General features: G+C 41.1%; 1 protein-coding gene across 2 annotated transcripts in view; it reads left to right on the forward strand.

The window, feature by feature from the left end:
• The window catches only part of brd7 (bromodomain containing 7), a 46,257-nt gene that overhangs the window by 27,244 nt on the left and 5,093 nt on the right, over nucleotides 1-13,920 (forward strand). The window contains exons 8-13 of one of the 2 annotated variants that reach the window (XM_078544300.1): nucleotides 554-683; nucleotides 955-1,030; nucleotides 1,758-1,865; nucleotides 2,246-2,381; nucleotides 2,954-3,065; nucleotides 13,429-13,485. In XM_078544300.1, coding sequence (XP_078400426.1) covers nucleotides 554-683; nucleotides 955-1,030; nucleotides 1,758-1,865; nucleotides 2,246-2,381; nucleotides 2,954-3,065; nucleotides 13,429-13,485 — 619 coding nt within the window. The remainder of the gene's footprint in view (nucleotides 1-553; nucleotides 684-954; nucleotides 1,031-1,757; nucleotides 1,866-2,245; nucleotides 2,382-2,953; nucleotides 3,066-13,428; nucleotides 13,486-13,920) is intronic. The other variant, XM_078544301.1, reaches the window with a different exon arrangement.

Raw genomic sequence — 13,920 nt, forward strand, 5'->3', positions numbered from 1 at the left:
AAGCGTTCAAACCATAATTTTTTTCTTACATAAAATTAGAAAAAGACTTGCATTTATATAGCGACTTACGCAACCATAGGCCACCACAATTGCTTTACAGCCAGTGGAGGACATTTGTGTAGTCACTGTTGTAAGGTAGCATGGCAGCTAATTTGCATACAGCAAACTCCCACAAACAACAGTGACCAAATAAACTATTTTGATGCTGTTGACTGAGGGATATAGATTGGCCATGGCATTGGGGATAACTCTTTGAAACAGTGCCATGGGATCTTTTAAATCCAGCAGATGAAGCCGTGGTTTAATGCCTAAAAATTAACATATTAAAACATTAAAAATAGTAAATATTAAAAACTATTAGAGCAGTAGCACATTTCTCCTTTTTATCATGGGTGAATTACTATTATTAGAAGTCTGAGGGTATAATAGTTGTCCATTTTAATTTTTAATACAAATCAAAGTTAAATATGGGGTTGTATCTCCGTAATGCTAAGGAGATGGTGAATGGATTGCGTAATCAATGATTATTTTATGATGGAGATGGTTCACACAGGTTGGAAAAGGATTTTGGTGAGGATGCAGCCAGCAGTACCAACCGTGTGATTGACAGAGAATTGGAAAAGGTCGATCGTGTTATCGAGGAATCTTTTGGAAAACTCACTCGGCGTAAAATAGACAGCAAGGTAAATGCTGTTTCCTTTTTTTTAAAAAAAAAATGACGTGCCAACGTGCTGGATTTTTGTGCTGCTTAAGTGTTTCTTTAGTCTTTCGCTTAAATAAAAAGGTGGCTTTCCATTAATAGCAACTACTGACATACCGAAGCACAGGTAAGGTTCCTGTCCGTTTCCAGTACCTTTGGAAGGATAGCCCTCCCTCCAGCATAGGAGGAAAAAGAAGAGGGGGAAAATATTTACAGGTCTTAACATTCTCCCCATTTTAAATTTTTATTTGTAGTTTGAATTCCAGAGAAGAAAAGTTGATGGCACCACTACCCTTGGAATTCTCAACCCAGTGGAACCTGACTTGGGAGGTAAGAGAATGATGTGAAAGGCAGTCGCATTGTGTCAGAAGATTTCATGAACTCATCAGTCTGACTGCAGTAGGAAGATTTGTAACGTAAATTAAATGTGTGTGACACATACTTTAATACTCTGGATTGCATCTTCGGGCCTAGTGCATCAGGCTCTTTTTGCCCTTTACAACCAGTTGCTCATTCATGGGTTTATCTATGTTAGGTGTTGGTAAGGAATAGTTGTCCTAGAGAGTCCAGTATTTTTCCTTATTTTTTATGCTGGTTATTGGAATTAATCCCTTCCAGCCTCATGCAACATGGGTTGGATGTTGTTTATAGTCAGCATTTTCTCTTGGCTCGAGCCTTAGAGGAGCATTCCCAACTGCTGCACATTGACATTTTGGTTTTGGCACACCGACCACATGGTGACGTGTCAGTGGAGCTGGCAACTTAATGTGGAGTTGTGAGCATTTTTCTGCTGTGGACTTGAACTTACTGGGAGTTGGGCTGAAACTGCAGAATCTGCTAATACCCCTCAAACCATTAGCCAAATTAGACTTTTATTCTATTCTGTTTTGGATGTATTCAAAAACAAGTCCTAAAAGTGAGAGGGCTATTTTACTATGCACTGTTCCACTCAAATCCCTATCCATCATTGTCACTTTACTTAATTTGATCATGTGTGTGTCTTTTTTTTTGTCCACTTGGTGCAGTGTTTGTAAAATGTGCTATTGCTTTATTGCAGACCCAAATTACTGTCCAGTGAAGCTCGGTATGATGACTGGCAGATTACAGTCTGGAATCAATACCCTTCAAGGATTTAAAGAGGACAAACGTAATAAAGTAATTCCAGGTTAGTGCTGCAAATGTATTGGTTCCATGAGAGTTGGGTAGCCGACAGCTATTTTTTTTTTTTTTAGCAGTTTTGCAGAGCCTCTGCAAGTCTGAGGATGGCACAGAGAGCAACAGGCAGTTCTATGATGCCTACACTTAACATGTGGATATGATTGCCATTGCACTTCCTTGGGAAATGATTTTAATTTTTAAGCTAGATCATTCATTTGTAAAGTATTTCTTTAAAAAATTACAGAAGAGTTAAATGTTTCACGGTAAATAAGACATTCAGCCGTTAGACTGGGGGCCATTCACATGAACCTGACTTCTGCTTTGGTGCGGAGGTTTTCGGCGCGAGCAAACGGTTCTTTCCTTTCACTGTGTTTTATTTTGCTGCAGTGACGTACTTGAATTATGGGCCATTCAGTTCTTACGCTCCAGTTTATGATTCTACTTGTGCTAATCTCAGCAAAGAGGATTCTGACCTGGTGTATTCAACATACAGTGATGAGTCAAGTCTCTCTGGGTCCTTCAGGTGAGTACCAACCCTGAAACTTTAAAGAAACCAAGTGAAAACTGGCATTTATACCCCAGCACTTGTGGGTGGGCATCAGAGCAATCGTGTCAGTCTTGACAGTTATGTTCTAATGTATTATACATTAATTAAAATGGATTTCACAGTTGGCAGTACAGAATAGTTATCTGATTATGAATAAATTCCAGGCAGTTTCTAAATGCAAGACTAAATGTTACTGTTTCCCATAATTAGTTTCCTGCTGCGTCTACTTTAGGTAAATATTTTAAATAGAAAAGAGCGTGATGTTACTGAGACATAGCCAGATGGCATTTATCCTATTGCTAACAAGTACACTTCAGATGGTATGACATTAGAACTCTCTCTTTACTTTCAAAGCTAGGAAAGTTGATGCAATGAAGTGGCCTTTTGGGGGGGAAAAAAAGCCATTGCAGGAACCTTATCATCGGACTTTGCGGTTAAACCTGTTTGTAATTCAATTAATTTAATATTTGTGGGAACAAGTAACTAGATAAAATTACCTATGAATAAGGCAGCCAAAAATCAAAGCATCTCACAATATTTGTTCCCAGTGTTCAGCAGTTCTTAGCAAGCAATGAAGACTACAGTGTGAACATGGTTGATAATTTACTGGATTCCCTGACAAATGGTGAACATTCTAAAGCACTGAAACAGCTGGAAACAGTAAGTGTACAGTTCCCTACAAAAGTCTGGCTTGAAAAATGTTTCTGTCCTTGAATTAAAATCTTATTGAAATCTTAATCTTAACTCTGAATAGCCAGTGGTCATGGTACACATTGGTACAAATGACATAGGTTAAAAAAAGGGATTGAGGTCCTAAAAGCAGAATGTAGGGAGTTAGGAAATAAGTTGAAAAGTAGGACCTCAAAGGTAGTGATCTCAGGATTACTACCAGTGCCACGTGCTAGTCAGAGTAGAAATAGCAGGGTATATCGGATGAATACGTGGCTGAAGAGATGGTGTGAAGGGGAGGGTTTCAGATTCCTGGGACATTGGGACATCTGGGGGAGGTGGGACCAGTACAAACTGGATGGGTTGCACCTGGGCAGGACCGGGACTGATGTCCTAGGGGGAATATTTGCTAGAGTGGTTGGGGAGGGTTTAAACTAAAATGGCAGGGGGATGGGAACCGATGCAAGGAGTCAGAGGAGGGGGAATCAAGGACAAGAACAAACGACAGAAAGGGGAATAAGAAAAGTGATTGGCAGAGAAATCAAGGGCAAGAATCAAACAAAGCCTCAGTGAAAAATAGTGGGAACGGGACAAGTAATGTTAAAAAGACAAGCCTTAAGGGTTTGTGCCTTAATGCGAGGAGCATTCGCAATAAAGTGGATGAATTAACTGTGCAAATAGATGTAAACAGCTATGATATAGTCGGGATTATAGAGACATGGCTGCAGGGTGACCAGGGATAGGAACTGAACATCCAGGGGTATTCAGTATTTAGGAAGGACAGACAAAAAGGAAAAGGCGGTGGAGTTGCATTGCTGGTTAAAGAGGAAATTGACGCAATAGTGAGGAAAGATATTAGCTCTGACGATGTGGAATCTGTATGGGTAGAGCTGAGAAACACTAAGGGGAAAAAAACGTTAGTGGGGGTTGTATATAGATCCCCAAACTATAGTGGTGATGTTGGGAATGGCATTAAACAGGAAATTAGAGACGCATGCAATAAAGGAACATCTGTAATTATGGGTGACTTTAATCTGCATATAGATTGGGCAAATCAAATTAGTAACAATACCGTAGAGGAGGAATTCCTGGAGTGCATACGGGATGGTTTTCTGGACCAATACGTTGAGGAACCAACTAGAGAACAGGCCATCCTAGACTGGGTATTGTGTAATGAGAAAGGAATAATTGGCAATCTAGTTGTGCGAGGCTCCTTGGGGGTGAGCGACCATAATATGATAGAATTCTTCATCAAGATGGAGAGTGACGTAGTTGATTCTGAGACTAGGGTTCTAAATCTTAATAAAGGAAACTATGATGGTACGAGGTGCGAGTTGGCTATGATGGATTGGGAAACGTTACTTAAAGGGATGACGGTGGATATGCAATGGCAAACGTTCAAAGAGCGCATGGGTGAACTGCAACAATTGTTTATTCCTGTCTGGTGCAAAAGTGAAATAGGAAAGGTGGCCAACCCATGGCTTACAAGGGAAATTGGAGATAGTATTAGATCCAAGGAAGAGGCACACAAATTGGCCAGAAAAAACAACAGACCTGAGGATTGGGAGCACTTTAGAATTCAGCAAAGCAGGACCAAGAGATTGATTAAGAAGAGGAAAATAGAGTACGAGAGTAAGCTTGCAGGGAACATAAAAACTGACTGTAAAAGTTTCTCTGGGTATGTGAAGAGAAAAAGATTGGTGAAGACAAATGTAGGTCCCTTACAGTCAGAAACAGGGGAATTTATAGTGGGGAACAAAGAAATAGCTGACCTACTAAATACATACTTTGGTTCTGTCTTCACAAAGGAGGACACGAATAACATACCAGAAATGTTGGGGAACACTGGTTTTAGTGAGAGGGAGGAACTGAAAGAAATCAGTATTAGTAGGGAAATGGTGTTGGAGAAATTGATGGGATTAAAGACCTATAAACCCCCAGGGCCTGATAATCTACATCCCAGAGTGCTTAAGGAAGTGGCCCTAGGAATAGTGGCTGCATTGGTGGTCATCTTCCGAGATTCTATAGACTCTGGAACAGTTCCTACAGATTGGAGGGTAGCTCTATTTAAAAAGGGAGGTAGAGAGAAAACAGGGAATTATAGACCAGTCAGCCTGACGTCGGTAGTGGGGAAAATTCTAGAGTCCATTATAAAAGATTTGATAGCTGAGCGCTTGGAAAACAGTGGCAGAATCGGACAGAGTCAGCATGGATTTATGAAAGGGAAATCATGCTTGACGAATCTACTGGAATTTTTCGAGGATGTAACTAGTAGAGTTGATGAGAGGAAGCCAGTGGATGTGGTTTATTTGGACTTTCAGAAGGCTTTCAACAAAGTCCCACATAAGAGATTAGTGTGTAAAATTAAAGCGCATGGGATTGGGGGTAGTGCATTGAGATGGATAGAAAACTGGTTGGCAAACAGGAAACAAAGAGTAGGAATTAATGGGTCTTTTTCCGAATGGCAGGCAGTGACTAGTGAGGTACCGCAGGGATCGGTGCTGGGACCCCAGCTATTCACAATATATATTAATGATTTAGATGAGGGAACTAATTGTGATATCTTCAAATTTGCAGATGACACAAAGCTGGGTGGGAGGATGCAAAGATGCTTCAATGTGATTTGGACAAGCTGAGTGAGTGGGCAAATGCATGGCAGATGCAGTATAATGTGGATAAATGTGAGGTTATCCACTTTGGTAGCAAAAACAGGAAGGCAGATTATCTGAATGGCTATAAATCGAGAGAGAGGAATGGGCAACAAGACATGGGTGTCCCTGTACACCAGTTGCTGAAGGTAAGCATGCAGGTGCAGCAGGCGGTAAAGAAGGCAAATGGTATGTTGGCCTTATAGCGAGAGGATTTGAGTACAGGAGCAGGGATGCCTCACTGCAATTATACAGGGCCTTGGTGAGACCACACCTGGAATATTGTGTGCAGTTTTGGTCACCTTATCTGAGGAAGGATGTTCTTGCTGTAGAGGGAGTGCAACAAAGGTTTACCAGACTGATTCCTGGGATGGTGGGACTGACATATGAGGAGAGATTGAGTCAGTTAGGATTATATTCGCTGGAGTTTGGAAGAATGAGGGGGGAATCTCATAGAAATGTATAAAATTCTAACAGGACTAGACAGGGTAGATGCAGGAAGGATGTTCCCAATGGTGGGGGAGTCCAGAACCAGGGGTCACAGTCTGAGGCCACGGGTTAGACCATTTAGGACTGAGATGAGGAGAAATTTCTTCACCCAGAGAGTGGTGAGCCTGTGGAATTCACTACCACACAATGTTTTGGCCTTAATTACTTTTTATGTTTTCAAGAAGGAGTTAGTTATAGCTCTAGGGGCGAAAGGGATCAAAGGATATGGGGAGAAAGCGGGAACAGGCTATTGAATTGGATGATCAGCCATGATTATAATGAATGGCGGAGCAGGTGCGAAGGGCCGAATGGCCTACTCCTATTTTCTATGTTTCTATGTTAAGAGCGCATTAGTACTGCAGTGAGAGATTACCTTAATTCTAAAGATCAAGATATAGATTCAGTTTGGGTGGAAATAAGAAACAGCAGGAGGCAGAAAACATTGATGGGAGTTGTTTATAAGCTGCCAAACAGCAGTGGCAATGTAAATCACAGTATAAATCAGGAAATTAGAGGTGTGTGTAACAAGGGTAATACAGCAATCATAAGGATTTCAATCTACATATAGATTGGGTAAATCTAATTAGTACTAATATTGTGGTGGACAAATTCTTGGAATGTATGCAAGGTGGATTTCTAGCGCAGTACATTGCAGAACTAATTAGGAAACAGGCTATTTAAATTGTGCAATGAAAATGTGCTAATTAATAATCTTATAAAGGAGCCTTTAGGAAAGATGGAACATAATTTACATTTTTACATTGTGAACTACGTCACTTTCAAACTTAGACTAGGGTCTTAAATCTAAACAAAAGAAACTATGAAGGCATGAGGGGCAAATTGGCTATGGTGGATTGGGAAGCTATGTTAAAAGATATGATGGTAGAGAGGCGATAAGAATTGATACACAGTTTACAACAAAAATACACTTCTTTAATGCACAAAAACCCAGCAAGGAAAGTGTTCCAACCATAGCTAATTAAAGAAATCAAGGATTGCATTAGATCAAAGGAAGAGGCGTATAAAGTTGCCAAGAAAAATGGTAAGCCTGGGAATTGGGAGCATTTTAGAATTCTGCAAAGAACCAAGAAAACGATTAAGGGAAAATAGAATATGAGTGAGCTAGCGCGAAACATAAAAACAGACTGTAAAAGCTTCTATTGGTATGTAAAAAGAAAAAAGATCAGCAAAAATAAGTGTGGCTTCATTACAAGCGGTGTCAGGAGAATTTATAATGGGGAAGAAGGAAATGGCAGAGAAACTAAACAAATACTTTGTGTCTGTCATCACGGACATCATAAAAACCTCCCAGAAATAATGGAGAATCAAGGGACTAGTATAAACAATGAGGTTAAAAAATAGTACTAGAAAAATTACTGGGACTGTAAAGTAGATAATGTCCTGGACTTGATGATCTACATTCCAGAGTGTTGAAAGAGGTGGCTGCAGAGATAGTGGGCAGAATTTTGCCATCGGCAAGTAGCGGGCGGAACCCCCGACGTCATCCCGCCCCATTTAAATTTTCAGGAAGGCGGGGGCGCAGCAAATTCAGCTGCGGGCCCGCCGACCTGTCAATGGCCAATTAAGGCCATTGACAGAGATAAAAACAAAAAGCTAAAAGCTACTGCGGATGCTGGAAATCCAAAACAAAAACAGAATTACCTGGAAAAACTCAGCAGGTCTGGCAGCATCGGCGGAGAAGAAATCAGTTAACGTTTCGAGTCCTCATGACCCTTCGGCAGAACTGAGTATAGTTAGGAGAGAGGTGAAATATAAACTGGTCTAAGGTAGGGGGGGCGGGGGGAGAGAGAAGTTGAGGGTGTGGTGATTGTGGGGATAAGCAAGCAGTGATAGGAGCAGATAATCAAAAGATGTCACAGACAAAAGGATCAAAGAGGTGTTGAAGGTGGTGATATTATCTAAGAAAAGTGCTAATTAAGAATGGAAGGCAGGATACGCAAGGTACAGCTCTAGTGGGGGTGGGGTGGAAAGACTAACAAAGTTTTAGTTTTAGATTTAAAAATAATGGAAATTGGTGGGAAAAGAAGAATCTATATAAATTATTGAAAAAAAAGGGAGGGGGGAGAAACGGACATTGACAGGATCATTTAAAAAAATTAAAGGACCTGCCCGTCCAATCTTAAGGTTGACGGGCAGGCCAGGAGCCCCGGCGGCAAATAGAGAAAACATGAAACCTTATCCAGCGGCGGGATGAGGTTTCATGCAGGGTTTTAAAAATTTTAATAAAGTTATTCTGTAAATTATGAACATGTCCCATCTCATGTGACGTTGTCACATGAGGGGGACATGTTAGGGAACTTTTTTTCCTATTAATATTTTTCAAAGTGGCAGCGATCTCCCTGAGGCTGCACTTAGCCTCAGGTAGATGTGTACTCTTTCGTACGCAAGCACTCTTGCTTCTAGGGAATTCCCCCCCCGCCTGCAGAGGAAGCGCATGACGCTTTCCGCCTTAATTGGCCCACCCATGTAAAATGGCGGCACGGCCCGCTTCGCTGGTGGGGTTCGGCTCCCCGCCCGCCGGAGATTGGGACGGGCCCGCCTGCCAGACAGGCAGAAAATTCTGCCCAGTAGATTGATTGGTGGTCATCTTTCAAAATTCTATCGACTGGAATAGTTCCTTCAGATTGGAAGGTGTAACCCTAAAATATAGCCCCACTATTTAAGAAAGGAGGGAAAGAGCAAACAGGGAACTACAGACTTGTTAGCCCAACGTCAGTAGTAGGGAAAATGCTGGAACCTATAATAAAGGGTGTGATAACAGGACACTTAGAAATAGTGGCAGGGTTAGGCAGAGTCAACGTGGATTTATGAAAAGGAAACCATGTTTAACAAACCTGTTGGAGTTTTTTGAGGATGTAATTCGCAAAGTAGATAAGGGGAACTGGTGGGGGTGGTATATTTAGATTTTCGGAAAGTTTTTGCTGAGGTCCCACACAAGAGGCTAGTAAACAAAATTAGAGAACATGGGATTGGGGGTAATATACTGGTATGGATTGAGAACTGGTTACAGACAGAAAACAGAGAATGAGGATAAATGGGCCATTTTCAGGTTGGCAGGCTGGGACTAATAGGGTACCGCTAGGATCAGTGCTTGGGCCCCAGCTATTCATAATCTATATCAAAGGTTTGGACATGGTGATTAAATGTGATAGTTTTGTGTCATCTGGAAACTTGTAAATAAGTGAGTTGTGAGGAGGATGCAAAGATGCTTCAAGGGAATTCGGAGAGGCTGAGCGAGTGGTCAAAAATTTGGCAGATGGAATACAATGTGGCGAAATGTTATGTTATCCATTTTGATAGGAAATACAGAGCATTTCTTAAATGGTGGGAGGTTGGGAAGTGTTGAACTTCAAAGGGATTTGGGTGTCCTTGTTCATGAGCCACTGAAAGCTAACATTCAGGTACAGCAAGCAATTAAGAAGGCAAATGGTATGTTGGCCTTTATTACAAGAAGATTTGAGTACAGGAGTAAAGATGTCTTACTGCAATTATATAGAGCCTTGGTGAGACCGCACCTGGAGTATTGAATGCAGTTTTGGTCTCCTTACCTAAGGAAAGATGTACTTGCCATAGAGGGAGTGCAGCGAAGCAACACAAACAATGCTGCACATTACCAAGGAGTGTCCCCTCTACAAACTAAGTGGCGGATTAATCGCCTTAAATTCAGCTAATGGCTGAGCTTGGGCTTCAACTCCACTTTCCTGCCTATTCCCCATATACCTTGATTCCCTGAGAGATCAAAGGCCTGTCTATTGCAGCCTTAAATATATTCGATGGTGCATGCACAAGTCTCTGGGGACGAGAATTCCCAAGATTCACAACCCTTTAAGTAAGAATTTCTCCTCATCTGAATCCTAAGTTATCAGGCCCTTATCCTGAGACTGTGCCTCTTTGTTCTAGATTCCCTAGCCAGGGGAAACAACGCTTCAGGATCTATCCTGTCGAGCCCCTTCATAATCTTGAATGTTTCAATGAGATCACCTCTCATTTTTCTAAACTCCAGAGAATATAGACCCAGTTTACTCAGCCTCCCATTGTAGGACAACCCTCTCATCACAGAGACCAATCGAGTGAACATTCACCGTGCTCCAATGCAAGTTTATCCTTCCTTAGAAATGGAGACCAAAATTGCACACACTACTCCAGATATGGTCTCACCAAAGCACTGTATAATTATAGCAAGATTTCTTTATTCTCGTACTCCAATATCCTTGCAATAAAGGCCAACATGACATTTGATTTCCTAATTTGCTTGCTGTAATTGCATGCAAACTTTTTGTCTTCCTTGTGTGAGCACACCCAAGTCTCTTTGAACATCAATATTTACAAGTTTCACACCTTTTTAAAAAAAAAGGTTCTGCTTTTTACAACCAAAGAGACTAACCTCACACTTTCCACATTATACTCTATCAGTCACCTTGTTGCCCACTCACTTAACCTCTCCATATCTCTGCAACTTTGTACCCTCCTCACAGCTTGCATTCCAACCTAGCATTGTATTATCAGCAAATTTATACATTATTCTCTGTCTCTTTGCCTAAGTCATTAACACAGATTGTAAATAACTGAGGCCCCAGCACTGATTCTTGCAACACTCCACTAGTCACAGCCTGCCAACTTGAAAATGCCCCATTTATCCCTACTCTCTGCTACCTGTCACCTGTTGCCTAATCCTCTATCCATGCCAATATATCACCCCCAACTCCATGAGCCCTTGTGTATTAACCTTTTGTGTGGCATGTTATAAAATGCCTTTTGGAAGTCCAAATATATTACAGCTATTGGTTCCCCTTTATCTACCCTACTATTTACACCCTCAAAAAACTCTAATAAAGTTGTCAAACAGGATTTCTCTGTCGTAAAACCATGTTGACTTGCTCTACCATACTATACTTTTCTAAGTGCATTCTAAGACTCCCTTAATAATAGACTGCCCCATTGACTGATGTCAGGCTAACTGGCCTAAAGTTCCCTTTTTCTTTCTCCCTCCTTCCTAGACTAGCAATAACTACATTTGCCAATTTCTAATCTGCTGGAACAAAAATCTAGGGGTCTTTGGAAAACCATAGCTAGTGCAAGCACCATCTCTGCAGCCAGCTCTTTTAAAACCCTAGGACGTAGGCTGTCAGATCCTGTGGATTTGTCAGATTTTGGTCCCTTGAGTATCTCCAGTACTTTTTTTCTGCTGAAATTAATCACCTTAATTTCTCACTTTTATTAGCCCCTAGGTTGCCCTCTATTTCTGGTATGTAACTTGCGTTATCTACTGTGAAGGCAGACAGAAAATATTTGTCCGGCATCTGCCATTTCCTCGTTCCCCATGATAATTTCTCCTCTGTCTGCTTCTAAGGCACCAAAGTTTACCTTAGCCACTCTCTTCCATTTTATATGCTGTTTCTCGCTAGTTTACTCTCATATTCCACTTCTCTTTTTATCAACTTTTTAGTGGCCCTTCGCTGGTTTCTAAAACATTCCCAATCCTCAGACTTCTATTCTTTGCAACATTATAAGCCTCTTCTTTTAATCTAATACTATCCTTAACCTGCTTAGTAAGCCACGATTGGATCTTTCTCACTGAGTTTTTGTTTTTCAATGGAATATATTTTGTTAAACACTTTGAATTGTTCCTTTAAATGTTTCCTACTATTTAGTTACCACCATAGCTTTTAATCTATTTACCCATTCAATCTCAGCCAACTCTCCCCTCAGACCTAAGTAATTTGCTTTGTTTAAGTTAAAGATTTTTGTTTGTGATTGGAGTACGTCGTTTTCCAACTTAATGTGGAATGCAATTATATTATGATCACTGTTTCCCAGTAAATTCTTTTGCTATGAAATTACTAAACCCTGCCTCATTGCACAATACTAGATCTAAAATAGCTTTGTCCCCAGTTGGTTCCACAACACATTGCTCCAGGAAATTGTCACAAAAGCATTCTACAAATTTATCTTCCAGACCACCTTTGCCAAATTGATGGGTCCGGTTTATAAAAAGATTAAAGGCCCCCACAACTATTACATTGCCTTTATTACAAACTGCAGTAATACCTTGTTTACTGCTCTGTCCAGTAGTATACCTACTGTTAGGGGACCTATTTCCACCAACGTTTTCTAATCCTTGCTATTCCTAATCTCCACCCACACTGATTCAACTTCCTGATTTTCTGAGCCCAGATCTTTTCTCACTAATGTCCTTATGTCATCCTTTATTATAAGGGCTACCCCTCCTCCTTTCCCATTCACTGTCAAGTGTGCTTCCTCACCCATCAGCTCAGCTGTCTGCTGCCAGCCTGCCTGAACTTTCCAGCCCAGCCAGAATGCATCCTTGTCTGATGAGAAGCAAAGGAGGGCAAGGGCAAGAAGTGGGAGAGGACAGGTAGAAAGGGGAGAGGAAGAGAGACAGACAGAATGCAAACAGAGGAGAGATAGGAGATGGCGAGTGAGCAAACGAGACAGGAGTGGAGGAGGGAATGATAGACTTTTTTTAGACTTTCCGAAAAGGTTGGCAATTTTTGCATGGGAGGATAGAGATGATCAACCGTACGGCAGTGCTATTTGTTGAGCAAATTGCAGATCACTTTATTCATTGCACACAGCGCTGCTGAAGTCACTTGCTGCAGTCACATTCACTGTATGACTGCAGTCAGCACACTGCATATTTTTTAGACTCGAAGCTGCAGTATGGAAGATGCCAAATTGCATCTTTGGTGCTGAGTTAATCTATTGTGGGGAGGCGATGGCATTAGTGGTATTGTTGCTAGCAATGCAGTGACCCGGGTTCGAATCCCGCCATGACAGATGGTGGAATTTGGATTCAATAAAAAAAAATCTGGAATTATAAGTCTAATGATGACCATGAAACCATTGTCAATTGTTGTAAAAACCCATCTGGTTCACTAATTTCCTTTAGGGAAAGGAAATCTGCCGTCCTTACCTGGTCTGGCCTACATGTGACTCCAGGCCTGCAGCAATGCGGTTGACTCTTAAATGCCCTCTGAACAACGGCAATAAATGCTGGCCTAGCCAGCAACGCCCTCATCCCAGGAATGAATTTTAAAAAAGAACCACAACAAGCATCAGTGTATGTCCTGTCACTCCAGTTAAAACTAATGTGACGCGCATTTACGCGTACTTGAAGTATTTTGCGAACCAGTTTGTTGATATTTAGTATTTATTTTCACAATCAAATCTTGCAGACCGCACATAACAATGAAGATGAACTGAATATTCTTAAAACCTCTGAAGATGTACAGGTAACACTGACAATATATGCTTATATAGTATCCCCTTAAAAAAGTATAATATTGACTTGTAAATCCCAATTAATTAAATTTGAATAGCTGCAAAGTTTCCTTGCTAATATGGAGTTCAGTGCCAATATGCAGGTTTAAGGCGTCTTTGATCGTCTTGTATCATTTGGTGTTCTTAAAGCACCAAACATATTTTTGGCTCCTGAACTAAGGAACAGCAATGTCTCAATGCAGGATAGATGCATCTCCCAAACGTTCCTGCTTTACAGCAAGGTTCATATTTCCTCAGCTTTGTATGCACTCGATCTGTTCAAAAGATCTGCTGATGTTTGGAAAAGTACAACTGAAACGGCTGCCTAAAGATTCGGTCATTTTTCATTCATTAAGCTGCCAAAATGTACAAGAGGAGACTTTCACAGATTTCCAGCCGGAAATGCG

The sequence above is a fragment of the Cetorhinus maximus genome, chromosome 6 (genome assembly GCF_964194155.1).
Source record: "Cetorhinus maximus chromosome 6, sCetMax3.hap1.1, whole genome shotgun sequence".
Taxonomy (NCBI): Eukaryota; Metazoa; Chordata; class Chondrichthyes; order Lamniformes; family Cetorhinidae; genus Cetorhinus; species Cetorhinus maximus.